Below are 17,790 nucleotides of genomic sequence, written 5' to 3' on the forward strand. Positions count from 1 at the left end.
TAGCCGGCGTTATGATAAATGGAAAGTCGAAAGTCACCCGTATACCTGATGCTTGCACATTGCCAGGCAATTTGCTGACTTCGACCCGGATTAGCATGCGCACTGCAGAGTCTTTATCTTGTAGAAGAAGAAGAAAAAAAAAAAAAGCTCTTGGCTTTGTCCCTAATGACACTTAGCAAAACGTTACCCCATTCTTAATCCACTTGATTGGAATTGCTAATTATCTTTAATGCAGATTCACAGATAATTGTTCTCCCATTTATACGGCGAGCTAATCTCAGTTTTGTGTCCATTTAGTCGCCAATAATTGCTGCACAAGAAAAATGACAGCATTTTATTTTTCTTCTGTAAGGTTTTGAATCCATTCTGAAACGCATAAAGGAAGAGGTCAGAAGCAAGATGATGCTCATTATCGTGCAAATAGTAACAGGATAATGATTAACTCAAACTATTGTGTATTTCAGCTAATAGTGCAGCATTTTATCACCCAGTAGACTGTAAATGAATATGTAAATACACTGTTGGGTTTTAGTAACATTTTTAGCTAAAAACCGACGTCAGATGCTCTTTGGCTCAATTTGCTGTAGCGGTCAGTCGTTGGAAAGCTGAACTACTTGCAGTTTGTTTTCCTCACGAGGGAATAATTTCTGTTAAATGATAAAGAGATCTGTTTAAATCCCTCGCCAGGCTCGAGGGCATTCGCAACCTTTCTTGAGAAGGCCTCGGAGAGCTCTTTAGATCTTGGCACGAAGATGGCGCACAATTCAATCGCAGACGGAGCCTAAATGTCAGAGGTCTAAACACGACAAGCTCCTCCCGTCACACTCTTAATATACGAATCACCAGCACCTCGAAGTTTTTTGAAGTGTGTGTTTCAATAGGGATAAAGAATCAAATGTATGATAATCCTACATGTTGTTTTGAGGCCGTGCTTCCTTTTTTGCACAGTTTTTATAAGTTCGCTTTATGCGGGGGGGGGGGGGGGGGGGGGGTGGGGTTCTCCCACACGGTGGCCATTAAGGTAGATTCTGGTCCTCCTCAGCATTATTTCATCACAAACCTTCCCCAGCACAACACACAAGTGCAGCCTACTGTGCCAGCAGGCAGGCAGTTGGCAGCCCAGTGCAGGATTAACTGGTACCAGTATGCTGGCCTATAAATAGAGTCGACCAACTGCTTCAGGAAATGAACCATGATGGAGCCTCCCAAAGGCCCACGAACAGGTTGTGCTTTTTATCCCCTCCCCTCTGTCAGGATTTATCTCTGTAAAGTCCGTGTGAGTTCCCTAATATTTATTACTGTCCTCCTCAGAGAAGCCCACTAGGCGCATTGCAATCCACTTGCTAATATAATGCGGTATATGTTCATAAATGGCCTAAATGACTGCTGTGGCCAGAGCCAGTTTTCTTCTCACTCGATAAACGGCGCTGCCGTTCTGCCTCTGTACTGCTTCACAATGGCGAGAGCCATTGTTTTTCTTCAGCACTTACCACGTCCATTGATCCTCTGTAGTGGAACAAGCTATTCGCTTTGTATGTTTGCCTGCATTTCCGCTTTTGATGGACCCGTGGGATTGATCCCGGCAATGCAGTCATTATCGCAGCTCAGTCGTGGTGGTTTAGGAGAAACTTCTACAAGGAAGACACCAGCAGGAAACAGCGGCTGAAGAAACGATCTGAATGTTGTATTATAGCTGATGTGGAGTTATTTTGATTTTACTCTGTGTGACTCTTTTTTTAATGTGTGTGTATTTGTCTCCGAGTGAAATTTGGCTAAAACAACTAAGAATTAAAAAACCAAGGTCAACCCAGGTTTGTGCCAGCTGAGCCCCAAGAGGCATTTATTTGTAGTTTAATATGCAGTCAGTTAGAGCCACAGGCTGGAGTTCCTTAAAATCCCAAAATTGCCTCAAGATTTGGTCAAAAAGTAGAGCTTTTTTTTTTTTTTTTTTTCTCTCTCCTTATCTGCAGTGTTTCTCATGAAAACGAGTGAGGTTGAAATGTGAATTGCTGGTTGGCCTTCAGGTGCTCTGGCACACAAACCCCCGGAATGTGTTGTTGAGGTTACTCTCAGCAGTGAACCACGATGAAATTAACTAATCAAACTAGGAAAGAAAACTGTATTATACTAAGTGAAATGTTTTACCTCCCACAGGTTAACAGTCGATGAAGTCAGGTCTAAAGTGGTGCTCGTCCATGATGAGGAGCGGCTCCTCTCCGAGGATGAAGCACTTGTAAGTTTATTCATAGAAGTTTTGCTGCGCTTCTACAGGCAAGAGTTTCTCCTGGTGATTAAAATTTTTTTTTTCCTTCCCCGTGGTTGTCCATCAACCTACCTAAATAGAACGGCACACATGCCTCGGGCTGTATTTAACCTTTACGCAAACAAATGTGCTGCTTTATCTGAAAGTTTCTCAGTCCTCCACGTCTTGACTTGACTTGACTTGACTTGCACAGTTTCCATTTTAATGACATTGCAGACACTGGAAATTGCAAGCTGGAAGCCCTTTGATATCTTTTTATAGCCTCCCTCTGCTTTGCATCAATTAGCTTCACAGTTGCTTAGAGGAGCTTTCGGTTGTTCAACGTTACCACAAGACTTAAAGAGTCAGAGACTCGATCAGGACTGAATCATCATCAGATGACAATTCGTGACCCTCCTCTTAAGTCTTGGTGCCTCTCCAATGACTTAAAGACTGAATGAAGGTGTGAGATTTAAACTTAAAACTTAAAAAAAATACAAATTAAATGCTTATTTGCGGCTGCCGTTTTCTGTTCGCTGTAGGTCAAAGAGTCCAAATAAAGTGGTGACGTTGCCACACCAGTAGATCGCTGCAGAAGTGTGAGCTCAACACTTTGAGAGGAGCGAAAACACGCTGACATTTTAACACAACACTCTGCAAGAGAAGACTGAGGATTTTATCAGTTATTACACTTTTACTCCTCCATTCACCGCCAAACCTGTTCCTACCTGCCTCCTGTGATATTGATTGCTGTACACACACTTGTATTGATTGGCTCCAATGGAAGTCACATAAATTTGATTAGAAACATGGTGTGAAAATAACTTTTTTATAAAAACTATAAATGAGCGAGTGAATCTCCAGCCTTTAGCATTAGTCGTCGTCAGCACTTCGGCAAACATTTTTTTATAGTGAAATACCTCAATAATCCATGAAGTGCAAGCATAAGCTGAAACAATCCACGGGATGTGGTGGAACTCATCAATCGTGTCTTATAGATGGAGGAGTCTCTCCTTGAAATAAGTTAACAAGCGAGTGAAGCTTACCCAGTCTCTTCGTATTACTTCTTAACAACAAGGTGGCGAGGGGCGTCTCCAGCATTTGATGGAGCAATAACTGTGATGACCACTTGGGCAGACTGGGTGCTTCATCGACGCATCACTGACCCCCCGCGCACTTAATCTGTCTTGTACTGTGAGCAACTTATAGTAAATTTGTATAACAGCAATGAGATTTTTTGAATCCAACTGCGAAAACAAAGGAATCACCAAATCTTGGGCACAGTTCTTGTCCCTACTTAGTTTCCTTTTCAAAAATCTCAAAGCAATTAAACAATTAAAAGTCAATATTTTGCACGTAATGCATTGATTGCTTTGCCGATGGAGACTCTCTTTTTAAGGGTAAACCAGCTTGTTTGTATTTGTTTGTGACGGATTACTGTGTTAATGCACATTTGGTGTCTATTTATGGCATCGGCTTGGTTTACGAATGACTCAAAATCACAAGCTGTCTGTTGCATACGACCACAGACATTCATGTATGCGCGCCATGCTTCTGGATACAACACAATGCCTGCTTGTCTCACAAACAAATGTAAACGGCGCTTTTGACAGCCACACATGCCTCGGTGTGATTTTGGTCTCTTCGGCCGACCGTCTGTCTGTCTGTCTGCATGGGTTCAGCGTTTTTCTCCACTGGTACAAGCAGGTTCCTTCCACATTTATTTGAATTCCGAACAAGACGATCTCAGTTTCCCGAACAGTGATTTTCCCCTCAAGCTGCTGCGTGTGAGAATGCGGCTGTCTGTTTCACTTTAAACTCGTTGAGCCTCCTTCTTACCAGGCGGCAGATATCAAAATCTCTGGCTGTAAACAAAATGGCTCGAGCTCAATTTCTGTTGCCCTCCTCCTCTTTTTCCTTTCCTTTTCCGTAAATGGTGGTTGGGTTTTACACAGACAGGCACACACACACACCCATGTCCGCTGGGTTCTCCCACTGCAGGGTGGTAAAAGTTCAGCTTGTGAGTAGGTCGTCACTTAGCCGAAAATGCTTTTATAGAGACGTTTTGAATTCTTTGCATATTAAGTTTGTATTTACCATTTGAGTAGAGATGCCTTCTTCCGTGTTTGAGGGGGTGACTGTGTATTTTGCACTGGCTTGCTAATTTTAGCTGCTGTAAAACGTCTTAAGTCAAGAACATCTTTGGAGATGGTGGCTTTGGTTATGTAGCAGGAAGCCGCTCCAAAGCTGGAACCAACATGAAAAGACTTCCAGATGGGGGGAAAATCAGCGCTCATTTGTTATTTCTGCTGGCTAACGGGAGACTCGTTCCTAATGAATTCAGCTGCAACTGAAGAGGATGAATCAGTATGAATATGCATGAATATGAAAATGTGTACTTAACTGCACACCACAACAAACGGTGATCAAGCTGGGCAAATTAAACAGGGTGCCATCGACAGTCGTTAACAGGCAATTTACATTAGAACTGACAGGCGGCCTCGTGTTAGCCCCTTAATCAGGGTCCAGGGGCCGTCGTACCATGAAAGAAGATAATTCTGTGCATCGGAAAAGGTGTTTGTCATTTTAACCCTTTATTATTCAGGTGACTATATTTGCTAACTTCTGTGTGTATTACTGTTTTGGTCTTTTCATTTTGGAAAACATTTCTCTTTCTCATTCGGTGCCTTTTATTGACACTGTTATTGCTCACCTGAAAAATGGTAACGCTATTGTTAAATATCAGCACATAATATGTGCACATAAATCTAATGACGAACTAAACCAATGCATGTGCCGAAAATGAACTGGGGAAAGACATAAATATTAACCTACCATGATAGTGATTGTGTCTGCATTTTGGTTTTTAACATTATTGTGTTTTAATTTTCTTTTTATTGGCATACACATTCTTATTCAGTACCTTTTTTTCTTTCTTCTTTTTTTTTTTTTACAATTCAGTTAATCGAAACTCTACCACCTAATAGACACTAGATCACAAACAAAGGTGGACATTATTTTAAGCAGGAATTGATAACAACTAAGCCCATTTGCTAGCTCCTGGTTAAAGCAATATCTACCAAAATAGTTCATCATCTGTTAAAAAAATCTGTTTTCCATCTTTCACGTTGATTAATCTGAGCAATGTTATGCACAAGAGGAAGTAGAGGGAAATCTATCTGTAATTTCCCTCCTCCATTGTGGATGGTAACATCTGGGGCCAAATATAAGTATTTTTAACTTGCAAAAAATGAAACTGAACAACTGGAAGGGATGATAGTGTTCAAAGAATAGACATGTCTAACATAAAGTCTGCTCTCAGGGGCCGAATAGTGTCCCCATTTTAAAATCAAACAAAACTTCCAGAAGTTAAGATTTGTAGGATGTGGGAACACAATAGTAAAGTCTTTTATTGAAATTCAAGCAAAGATTTATCCCATTTTGAGTGATTTTTTTTATTGATTTTTTTTTTAGCTATGAGTGGTGGAATATGTTTGGTTTTTTCACATTACAACAGATTTGATCGTTTATATTTTCACGGATGTTAAAAAAGGTAAAAGTAATAAAACTGTTGAAAAGATCTTGGTGTTGAAATGTTTACCTTACTAAAGGTTAAAAATTAATTTCCTGGTGACTTTATCACTGCAGTCACGCTGCTGTTACAGACGGCGTGAATTTGTATAAATCTTTTCAAGTGTTTGACTAAAAACTAAAGTCATTGAAACAGGAGGATAACATTCGGTGGACATGCTGTATTGTGTATGTAAACTGAAGGGAAAAGAGAGCATCCCTTCTCCTCATCAGTGCTCAGATGTTACAGCTGAACATTGAAGACCTTGATAAGTTCCTTCCTGTCAAACTCAGGAATGGGGCCATATAGATTTTTTTTTTTTTTTTTTTGCACACTTATTCAATTTATGTCATTTTCACATCTTTTATTAGTTTCCCTGCTTCTTTTTCCTTTCTCTTAAGAAGCTTTGGCCTCCACAGAAAATTCAGTTTCCACTTCAGCGGGCCAGATAATTCAAGAACAGAGAGGATTTTCAGGAGAACAATTTGATGATCAAAGGAGCCACTGTACTCGGGAGGGAAAAGGGATATTCTGAAGTGGCTCTCCTTCAGTATTCCATCATTATGTTATAGCCCTCCATCCCTGTGGAAACCCCTGTTAATGTACCTCTCCTCGCATTTAAAAGGTACGGTAGGTATCGAAGAAGGATGTCTTGTCAAAATTTAAATAAAGAAATAAACAAATAGCGGCCGTTGCGTGGAGTCGACACGTCGACACCTGAAAAGATTCAGTGTCGGTGCGCAAATATAAACTGTTGCACGAAATTAGCTCTGTGCAACCTTTCCAAAAAAAAGTGAGGAGCAGCCTTTCTTTGAGCATTAACCGTAGGACAATACATTCTCAGGAGCACCCATGTGTGACCAAGCCCGGACTGCAGCAGTGTGCTTGTGAACAGAGCTACAGGAAATTGCCTTCTCTCGAGCAATAGACATTTGTGCAGAGGTGAATTTCACTTATCCATCTACTACCCACTCGCCTCCCTTTAAAGCCCCGTACTCAGTCTACCATAAAAGGAGAAAGCCAAAACAATATAACATTTTTCTTTCTTCTTTGGAACAAGAGAAACTAAAGAAATCCCATGATTAAAAAAAAAAAGGAAAGGAAAAAGGGGAAAAATATCAACCTTTGCTATTCATGTGCCTCTGATTGATGATAAGAAATCAAAAAATTGTGTGAGTTTCACTTTTTAAAAACAAGCCACTTTTATTACAGATTCAAAGGTTGTGATCTCTGTATAACTGCCTGCAAGAGGATATGGAAATATTGCTTGTTACACTTTAATAATAGTGACCATACCCTAAGGAATCCCTATATACAGTCAAAGAGCTTAACATTAGCTGGTAACAAGGCCGAGATGACAACAGTGTAGTAGGGAAGAAGTGGTGCGTGGACAAACAGGAACAGAACCTTAAAGATCATTATAATGAACCCAGTAAGTCCCGTATGGTGAACCACGAGTTGACTGTACGCTACATTTTTCCAGGCATGAGAGAACAGGGGAAAAAAAACAAGATTGATTCTTTTTCAGATGAGTTAGATGTCTATTATGGTTGTACACTTTTGCAACAAATACAAATTTTATAGTTCACATTGGTTTTTGTGTTGCCGGCACAGTCACATTGTCTATTTAAATTGGATAATCAATATGAGTGGTTTCATTTGCTGATATCTTTGGATATCAGCAAATGAAAATAATGTCATTTTAATGTTCTAATTGTTTGAGAAATGTGCTTTGATAGATAAAAACGCTATTACTTTTTTCTTGTTTAGTACACTTCAAACAATATAACACTCATTGTACATGATGGCAAGTTTCCAGTTCTCTTTTGCTTGTTTTCTCTATTTTACATTAAGTTCATTATTATTACATTTGTGTTTGAAACTGCTGTCTGAAACATCATTGACGAAACTATTATTTAAAATACCATAGGTAAGAATTTGACAGCGATAAGATGGATTAGCTGGATTAGATTTGCGAACGAAAACTCCATAGTTGTAAAAATAATCTATCCTCTCCCTAAGTGCTTAGTCTAAAAACTTCACATTTATTATTCATCTAATGACTGAAATGTAATGAAATTTCATGAACTGTGTCTATAACTGTTAGCACAGTCCTGTTTATCAAATTGCTATCCAACCCCGTTGTGCCGATTCTGACATTTCTCTGTCGTCGTGGCAGCTTGACAGCTTCCCTCTGTGCACCAACAGCACCTGCAAAAGCGAGCCGGCCTGACTTGCACTTTACCTTCTCGTCTTGGCAACGGCACTCGGCACTCTTGATGTTCACAACAGCTTGTACACGCAAAAACACACACCGGGCGTCTCGCGCCGCCCTCCCACCCCAAGTCACTGCAGACCAAGGTCGGCCTCTTCACACCATCTGTTTGAGCTGGTTGACATTTGGCCCCGGCCAACACTGATATCTCACTTCAGAGGGGGCCCATCATGTCGGCATTCTGCTTTGTATTGTGTTGTCAAGAGGATGAATTTCTCTTAGATTTCATTTCGAGGGGACACATCCATTCATCTCTACCGAGTGAATATGGAATACGTTTGTAAAGTGAGAGACACACGTTCAGTTCACAGGCTTTGAAAGTGTAACTACTTGTGTCCTGTCATACAAAGCTGCCTGTCAACGGGTCTTTACATCCAGAGTCTTCTTGCATCTGTATGATAAATAGGAAATGCATACAGACACATTGAGGAGAGCAAGGATGATGGCGCGTCCTGCTGGGTGGAGTCTCCGCAGCCTCCAGAAGGGGGCAGCAGGTCTCTAAGTTGAGTATGAGCTAATGGAAAATGGAAAGTCACATTCACAGGTCATTTAATCTCTTTGTTTTGTCATGGGCTGGGCCTCTGGTGCTGTTTTTTTTCCCTCCCTCGGAAAGAGAGCGCTCCTCTTGTTCAGAAATTCTCATCTGCCTCCAAGAATTTTCTCTTTCATACATTTGAACGGCGGTTTCATAAGCTTGCAGTGATTCTTCGATTAAATGTGTGTGTTCTGAGGAGATTTTTGAGTCTAGAAGGGACTAAAGGAGCATTTTTCTTCTTTACTCTGTCTATTTAACTTGCAAAACTACCTTGTTTTTTTACAGCAATGTATGCTCTTGCGTCACTAAGAATGACCTAGAAGTTTAATATCTGCAGACCTAAGCTGTACTTTGGATTCCAGTGACTGACTGTAGAAATGTAGGCCATGATTTTGCTTTACAGTGCATGCTCAAGCTTACCAATCCACACTGTGTTTGCTGGGGGATGATACAGTAGTTAAGGTAAAGCATACACGGCTTGCGCTGGGAGCTCGGCAACTTAGATGGTGGAACCAGGACTGAGCTCATCCTAGTAAACACTGGCAATCACAGGCAGATTTAGTGTTTTCGCTTCCTGTATTCCGACAAGATTATAGTCTTGTGTTAAAAGCCTGCTGGGTATATGAAGCTATAGCTCGGCGGGTGGAAAATGGGGCTGGTGTGCCCCTTCCTCCCCTCCCCTCAGTACCGTTCATCACCTCCCATCACACGCGTCACGTTTCTGCTTCCCAGCTGGAGTGCTTTCAAGTTATATAATGCGAAATGACAGGCTGAAACCAGAGGTGGAGTGATGTGTGGTTTGTAGAGCTGAGGTAGAGAAAAGTTGCCCACTAAAACAACGCTGTAATGTGTCATGTTCTTTCGAGATAGGAGGACAGCGAGGGGGCTTTTGGAGCAGGGAGGGGAAAGGATTTGGAAGAGATGGCTTTTTTTTTTTTTTTTTTTTGTGGGTCGTTTCAGCTTGCACACCTGACACGTCTCAATCTTTTGCCTTGCCCTCTTCCTCTGCACTTCTAATCTTCCCCTCACTCGTCTTTTGTTATGTAACCGCCAAGATTGGATGCGCTCAAGGTCGCGCAGGTGGTACAGGTAATGGAACCAGTGGGAGGTCAAAGGCGCGCGAGAGAAGCAGCAACGTGAAGAGGCATCATTTTGCGCCGCTCCAACAAGTCTTGACAGATGTGTCTTATACGTATCAAGAGATGTTATTATCCGTACACCTATGTCCATCTGTTTATCCTCCAGATTTGTTTCAGCCTCCTATTTGGAGCAAGTTTTTGCCACCAAATGAGGAAAAAAACAAAAACAAACAATGAACCACAAAACGAACGTGGCATCTACACAAAAACATTAAAAACCAGAGTGTGTTTTTGTAACACTTTGACTCCGTCGTTGAAAAATCTGTCTTACAAGCTACACTGACAAAACAGCCTTAAAGCAAGCTCAAGGCAATCATTTGTATTCTTATCAGCCTTAACCCCTTGACAAATACTATTGATGTTGCAACTGTGTAACTGCAGCTCCTGAGAACGGGGCGAGCGCGGCGTGATGAGCAACGTCCTCGGAGAATAGACATCTGTTCCCTCGGGGGCGCGCTTTCCCAGGTGAACGCATTGATCAGTGATCTTTTAACTTGTCGCCCAAGCATAAAGGCGCCTTAGTATCCCTGTAACTTTTAAGAAACATTTTAAACTGTATTTTTTTTTTTTTTCAGTTCCGTTGAATTCAGCTTATTTAGCATCCACGGTTCTTTCTGTAATATAGCTGGGTTGGATGTTATGGGGTCGATAAACTGCAGATAGATCTTATTTAGAGGGACTTTTTTCAGTAACAAGCCAGTTTAAAAAAAGTTTTTATTCCAAAAATCCCATTGAGACGCAACTGGGAATCCTCTGGCAAAGAGCGAAAGAAAAGGAGCCATTAAAACAGCTGAAAACAGACTACAGGCATGAAGAGTAGCTGGAAGGCTGGAGACCCGGCGCTACGCAACATGTCATTTAAATCTGTAAAGCAAGGTGAATAAAAACACGCAGATTTAAATAATGAGGGCCGGGCGCTTCAATCAACACACCAGGTGAACACGAGGATGTGGCGGCCAAGGCGCATGAGGGGGAATCTGTAGACAAAATTAAACTGGAAACGAGCACGGAGCCTGAAAAGAAGAAGCAAGGGATCTAATATAACCTGATGAAGCCTGGTATCACAACGTCATTATTAATATAAAGATGGTGTGTATTGTGAAAATGTACTTTGCAAGATGCGAGAAACGTGCTAAGAAATGGCTTTGAGAGGCTGGAACGTGTTAAGATTTCACGCCTTTGAAACCTTTTTCCATGGACACAGCAGATAATAGCTACTACTGCAGGTCGGTGAAACATGTGATGAGACTCTTTTCTCTCCAAGGCTTTTGTTTGGTTTGTTGGTTCCCACAGCACAAACTTGTGGATGAATGATTGGCGCTCAATCGCAGTCAGTGGTCAGATTAACTAACAACAGCGTTTAGAGGTTCGCAATCTTTTTTCTGACCCCTAATATTTTTTTTATTATTATCTTTCAAGGCTTTGGATGACTGAATTACAAAAATATTACAATTAAGCCAAACACTGGTGGACACATCCAACATACAGACAGATTCTTAAATCAGTCCCAGATCACTCAGACTAGACTTTCAACCTCTTATTATTGTGGAATAAATGTCAGCTTTGCAATAAAAGTAATTTAATGTACATGTTTCAAGGGTTAATCTATTGTATTGTCATTATTTCATTTGATAAAATATAACCTGTATCACTTCAAGTAGAATTTTACATTAATTCAAGTACTTATTGTTCAAACTTTGGTTGCTGTGCCTGCTGGACTTCAGGATTCAGGCTGCAGAGCGTCTGGCAGTGCGACTTTGGCAAACTGTTCTGCAGCAGCCAAGGCAAATCTTAATAAACTTAACTTTCACATAAATCATTTTAAACAATTGTCTCCGAGCACCAAATTCGATAAAGCTTAAAAGCTGCGTATTGAACGTAACAAATTATGCACATTTATAGGAAATCCACATCCGTATAAACTAATCAGAAGTAACAGAAGTTTAATCCAGCAAGATCTGTTCATTTTTCTAAACTCGCCCCTCTTCTTATTTGAAGTTTTGATTACATTTAGTTTGGATCCATTAACTTGTTTAACAGAATTTCCGAATGCATTGTAGTTCCTCTTCAAACTCCGAGTCACTTACCAGGCTCATGTTAATGTCCTGTTGTCCCTCAGATCACAAATCTTATGATAAAACATAAAGTGCATTGGTGCACAAGTCAGTGTTTTTTTTTTTTTTCTTAAGCATCAAGTCACATCAAATATCCCCTGACCCTTGACAGACCACCGGCTCCTGGAAGAACATCCTCCTCAACAACCTCATATCCTTTGTGGGGAAATTGTTGATGTGTTTTGTGTTTCCATGGTGACCCTGCTGCACAGCACATGAGACCATAATGAAAGCTCTCAAAGGCCGCGGGGGCACCAGAACAGTGCGCGTCCTCCAACGTTTCAGCTATTGTGGCACTTGGAGGAGTTACACAACCTGACGTTCACCCTGAGAATGCTGCTTTTCCCCATCATCTCGGGGCTTTTGAGACCGGCAAAGATTGGGCTTGCTAGCAAAGGGATGACACACGGAATGACAAAACTCCTGTGTCTGTCTGTCAGGCTTGGTCTTTATCCGACTGACATTTGCTGGCTCAGGCTCATCCAGGCTCTGGAGAAGCCAGGGATAAGAGTCAGACACAGATGGCTTTTTCCTTTGCAATTCTGTCTCGCACAAGATTCAGAAAGGCAGGGGGGAAAAAAAAATTGTTTCCAAATCTTCATCCTGTTTTTACAGACTCTCAGAAATATAATTGCCTCTACAGAAGTATGAGAAACCAAGCAGTGTGGATGCGCTGCACATTTCTTTTTATTTTTTTGTACAATATGTTGCCTTGCAGTGTTTTATATTCTCATCCGTGCTGACCTAACCTATCGGTGATTAAGTCTTGATCGGCCTGTTCCAGCAGCAGAGACGTTTTTTGTCCTCTGAGTAAGTCAAAAGAACAATGTGAGACTGCCTTGTGCCATTTAAAACTGATGAGCCAAAGCCGGCATGAAGGAGGAGAGGGGAGGTGTAGGTGTTAAATTGATTGGCGAGAGAAAAAAGCATCTGCTTTGCAATAGCTTAACAGTTGCCTCAGAAGCACGCCTGCTATTGTTTCCAAACAAGAATACCCACTTCTGTGTGCCGAGGAGTGTCGCCTTCATGAGAAATGTGTGAGAGGGATAGAAATTGTTGCATAAGAAACATTTAGAGGTTTTTTTTTTTTTGCAGCTTTTCAGGACCTTGATCTATTTTCTTTTTCAGATCTGTCTCAACTCCCAGTTTTGTTCTCCAGGCAGTTCAGCGTTAATATGTGGGCAGAGAACAAAAGACAAGGGGATATGGGGTTGGAGTCTGCAGCTGATCCAATGACAGCGAGGCTAGAGGGTCCCAGGTGTAGCCACGACTCAAGTAGCACTCCAAGATAGGATGGGGAGGGGGGGTAGGGGGTGGGATGGGGTTGTGATTGAGGGGGGCAAGGAGCGAAACAGAAGTACAGGGGCATCGTGGGAGCTTGTGTCCTGTGTGACAACCTGCCTGTTGTGTGCATATTCCCTGACAGCATGCGAAGCAAAGAGACAGGACACCTGACCCCAGCGACCTTCACCAAAGTAAAGACAGGACTCACATTTCTGGTGCTGAACAGTAGTGGCACGAGTGTGCTCCTTTCTTTTCTCTTTCAGCAAAGTTGTGCTGACAGACCGCGAGACATCAGTGGGAAGTAAAGTGAATCCGCATTTCAATCTGAGGGTCACAAAGTGCGACTCTTAAGTTCGAACTAACTTTAAACTAGCAAAATCGCTCAAAGTGTTTAGTCGTGGTTGAGCAAATGAAAAAAAAAAAAAGAGGAATTAATCACACTCGCGCGCATCTTTGAGAAAATTAGCGTTTTTAAAATTTTGGTATTGCAATTTGAAAGCCTTCATCGAGCTTTGCTTGTCTCACAAGAGGTTGAAGGATCCATAACTCAGAAAGTGAGCAAAACCTCAGCCACGCGAGCGTTAGACTCGGTCACCTGTGAATCGGATTTAGCTTACAACAAACAATCATGTTTATTAGTTGACTTCCTATTGCAGTGATGAGATGGCAAGCAGTTTGGGGTTGCAGATCAACCAGATTGATTATGGGATACCTCTAAGCAGCACTGGAGCTGAGGCCAGCAGTAATCTGCACTCGGGGATAAATGTCAGCACACAATATAGACGTGTCACCTTTTTCATCTGATAAAATGCTCAAGTTAAGTCAAATATAAATGCATAAATCTTGCCAATGTATCTCTAAACATGGCTATAATGGTGTGGGATTTACAGTGGGCGATATTACACAAACGCATTCCTGTACGACTTCTTGTTTACTAAAGTCGGTTGTTTTTAAAGCTCGGCTGAAATGTGCGCTGCATATAAATGCACCTTTTATTTCTGTTCTCCCGATGAAAACAAAGCTAAATGGCAGCATACTCCCGTAGCATTCCACACACAGCCCATCACTATTCTTTTAAGTCCAACTAGCTAATTAATGAAACTGTCAATCTCGGCGTGCGCGCGACAGTGAGCGACGAGCAGAATTCCATAATTGGAAAAAATTTCTCTCTTTTTCTCCTGAGAATTAAGTGTAGATAATAACTAATTCAGCCCTGTCTCCTAGAAATACTAATAATACCTTTTCCAAGTGACAATGTGGTGAGAAAAAGTAACCGCTGCCTGAATTATGTTCCCTGGCAACAACTTCTTTCACAGTAGGACATTTACATATATATGTGTTAAGCGATGGGAGGAGGTTGTGGTGGCTTTCAAAAAGCAGAGCAAAAGGAAGGTTTGACTCTCATGGTTAGGTTTAGCCAACAAGGACACACCGGTATGCTAAAAGACATTAACGTTGGTTGAATATTAATTCAAGCTATTGGCTTGCACATAGAACAAGTGTGGAGTATTATCCAATCTGTATTCGCATTTAAACTATCTTTCAAAATTGTCATTAATAATTGAATATCAAGATGAGTTTAACTTTTCTGTAGATATCACTGTCACATTAAATAAATAACTAAATAAAAAAAAACCAACAATAATTCATCCGGATCTTTGACTGAATTCGACATATAATCCATGTGAACATGTTAACAAGAATCATATCTCGCGTCTTAATAAGAACATGGCACAGCATTGCTGGCTAACTCGATATTACGCTGGTTTGTTGCTGTGACTTGGCAATATCTTGTCCCAAGAGTGTCAAGAAATTAGTAGTCCTAAGTCAACAATGTTCTTTATTGTGCTCTTTAACTGTAGTGGGAATTTTCCACTTTATTTGAAAACCTGCTCCCCAAGCAGCCAGATAAATATCTGGTTGTAAGTCCTATAATTATTTTGTACATCAATATATATTGCTGAAAACCTTTTTATATTTCTGTTCTTATTTCAGTCTTGTGTAGCTTTATAATTTTTCCTTAACTTTAGAACATCACATTATATGCGTGACGCTTAAAACTTTTCAAATCAGGCTCTCCGCCAATATATATATTCAGTTTTTCCTTGTGCCCATTGTACATTCTTTTTTTTTTTTTTTTTTTTTTTTTTTACATTTAACAAAGGGTTAAACAAAGAACCAGCCCAGACTCATGTTCTCATGCTTGTATAATCTCAGTCTCCGGTGTTTTTGCCATAGAGTGCATTTCTGCATGTACCGGAGGTGGCTATGTTCCTGTGCACTTAAGTCAGGAACAGTATTGTTGTCACTCTGACTCCCTTCTTCTCTGCTGCTTTCTTATTTCCCCCCTACACTCTCCCCTCAGTCCCTCTACAGAGTGACATTTATTAATTAAATATGGTGTACTGCCGCAGGATGTGCTTCCCTTTCCACTATCTCCAGACACTAATAATTACATTGGCATTTAGCTCCGTGATAAGCCGACCCTATGGCCTTTATGAAATGTTCCCCGGGCCCAGATACAGAGGAAAATATAGACTGATGTGATGCTATATATCGATCCATCTGCCTGTCTTCTTGCTTTTTATCTTAAGTAAAGCGGCTGCGTTCATTAGCGATATTAAAAAAAAACAACAAAAACAAGTAACAACACCTGATGTTCCTCTCATTTTTACATCATTAAAGCTTCAGATCCAGCTTTACTTAAAATGTGCCTACTGTTGATTCTGGACACAGGTGATCTGAGAACAAGTGAATAAATGCCATCACCTAGAGGGACCACGGTGATTTATGGAACATACTTTCCTGTAGCCTTTAAGTTTGAACATTTATTTTCTTAAGAGTCTGTGTTGAATACTAATGGTGCGTTCACGAGAACTTTGGAAGTTCTAACCTGAGGGTCAGAGGAAAGTATGTAAACTTTTGCTGCTTTCCAGTTTTCTAATACTATGGGATTCTGTTCTGATTTTGAATTGCGGAAGTAATTAAAGACTTGCCTCATTTTGGATGAAGGGCAACTCGGGTCAGCCTCGATAAAACCGCGGTTTCTTGTAATGATGTCTGTGTGCATGCTTCTTTTTTTTTTTTCTCAGCACATGGATGTTTTTCTCCCATTTCAATGATTTCTAAGTTTAGGTCTGTGACACTGTTGCCTGTGTGTCTGCAGCCGAGCTGTTCTTTTGACTAAAATGTAAAAATGTGGCGTAATGTTGGTTCTCAGAAACCGATAGCACGGGAAGAACTTTTCATTACTATTTTCTTGACTTCAACTGAAAGCTCAAATGTCATTATTTTCCTAGGAAATGACATTATTTTACAATTGGAATTTCAATCCTCAAGTCAACAAGAAAGCAGCAATTTCACTGGGAAAATGGAACATATCTGAAGCAAATTTGACATCTCGTTACCTGAAGGCACTTGTGCATCCACACTAGAAAATGGTATTCCTTAATGATTTATTAATTTTTTTTTTACTATTGCAGCAAGATAGTTGGACTTTAATACCTGTGAATTCATAGTTTGCTCGCTAAAAAAAGCTGATTATCCAATTCTATATAACTTAAGTCCACACATGATATAGTCCTCGCATACATAATTGTATCTTTTTTTAATGTGTGCAATCCACATATTGACCCGCTCATTCCACAAATTATCTCAACAATGTCAACATGATGCCAATTTTAATGATAGCGTCTGGTGCAAAAGAAAGTGAAATATCCCCAAAACTGTTGCGTTGTATATGTTTTTATAAACTCACTCTGACAGCATGGCTTTGAGGCTAATGCGAGCTTGCTTGCAATAGTCTGTGTTGAGTTGTGTCCTCTAAAGACATTTGTTTAAAAAATGTGATCACAATTTACTACGTTTGGTGGGCCACATTGGATCCTCTTGGGGGGCCGGTTTTGGCCCACGGGCCTTATGTTTGGCACTCCTGGAGTGAATGAGTAATGGAAAAAAAACTCTATTTCCTTCTCAGTATTTCTATATAAAGGTTACGGCTCAGCAGATCCAAGTTATGTTGGGTTAAAAAAAAAAAAAATCATTAGGGTATTAAGTTTGATTATCCTTTGCATAATTGCCTTGCCTCAGGTGGGCTAATCAGCCTGGTACATTGCACGATTATTATATGGCTTATCATCTTCAGCTGTATCAATTGATGCTTAAGTCACAATTACTGTAAACATGCATTTAGTTTGTAAAAGCTCCCTTGCTCTAGATACATCTTTAATAAGTTGTTGATTTTTCTTTCTCTTGTCATTCACTCTTTTGTCCCTTGTCTTTCTTGAGGAGAGAGAATCATACAGTAACATTTCTCTATTCATATTTGTGGCACATTTTGCCTTACCCCCCCTCGTAACTCTGGCTATTTCTCAGAAGGTGATGCAATAACTTTCTCTACAGCCTCGATTTGAAATCTCCTCTACTGGGGTAGAATAATACCGTAATTTCACAGAGCGGCGCCAGGCAATCACTCAAGGTTTGCCTGAATAATCTCTGATCACCAAATTAAACTTGAGCTTCCAGCCTGGCTTGTTCCATTATGGTCATAGCTGAAAATACCAGCCTGAGCTTGGAATTGGACCAGGGGACTCTGGGGGGGGAATGTATGTACCGTTACCCTTCAGTATCA

The 17,790-nt window shown here is 40.7% G+C and overlaps 1 protein-coding gene across 1 annotated transcript in view; it reads left to right on the forward strand.

Moving 5' to 3' along the window:
* LOC308147342 (glucosidase 2 subunit beta-like) overlaps positions 1-17,790 on the forward strand; it is a 138,852-nt gene that overhangs the window by 21,661 nt on the left and 99,401 nt on the right. The window contains exon 8 of the mRNA XM_080519452.1: positions 2,155-2,233. Coding sequence (XP_080375578.1) covers positions 2,155-2,233 — 79 coding nt within the window. The remainder of the gene's footprint in view (positions 1-2,154; positions 2,234-17,790) is intronic.

Source organism: Blennius ocellaris (genome assembly GCF_963422515.1).
Source record: "Blennius ocellaris genome assembly, chromosome: 23".
NCBI classification, from domain to species: domain Eukaryota; kingdom Metazoa; phylum Chordata; class Actinopteri; order Blenniiformes; family Blenniidae; genus Blennius; species Blennius ocellaris.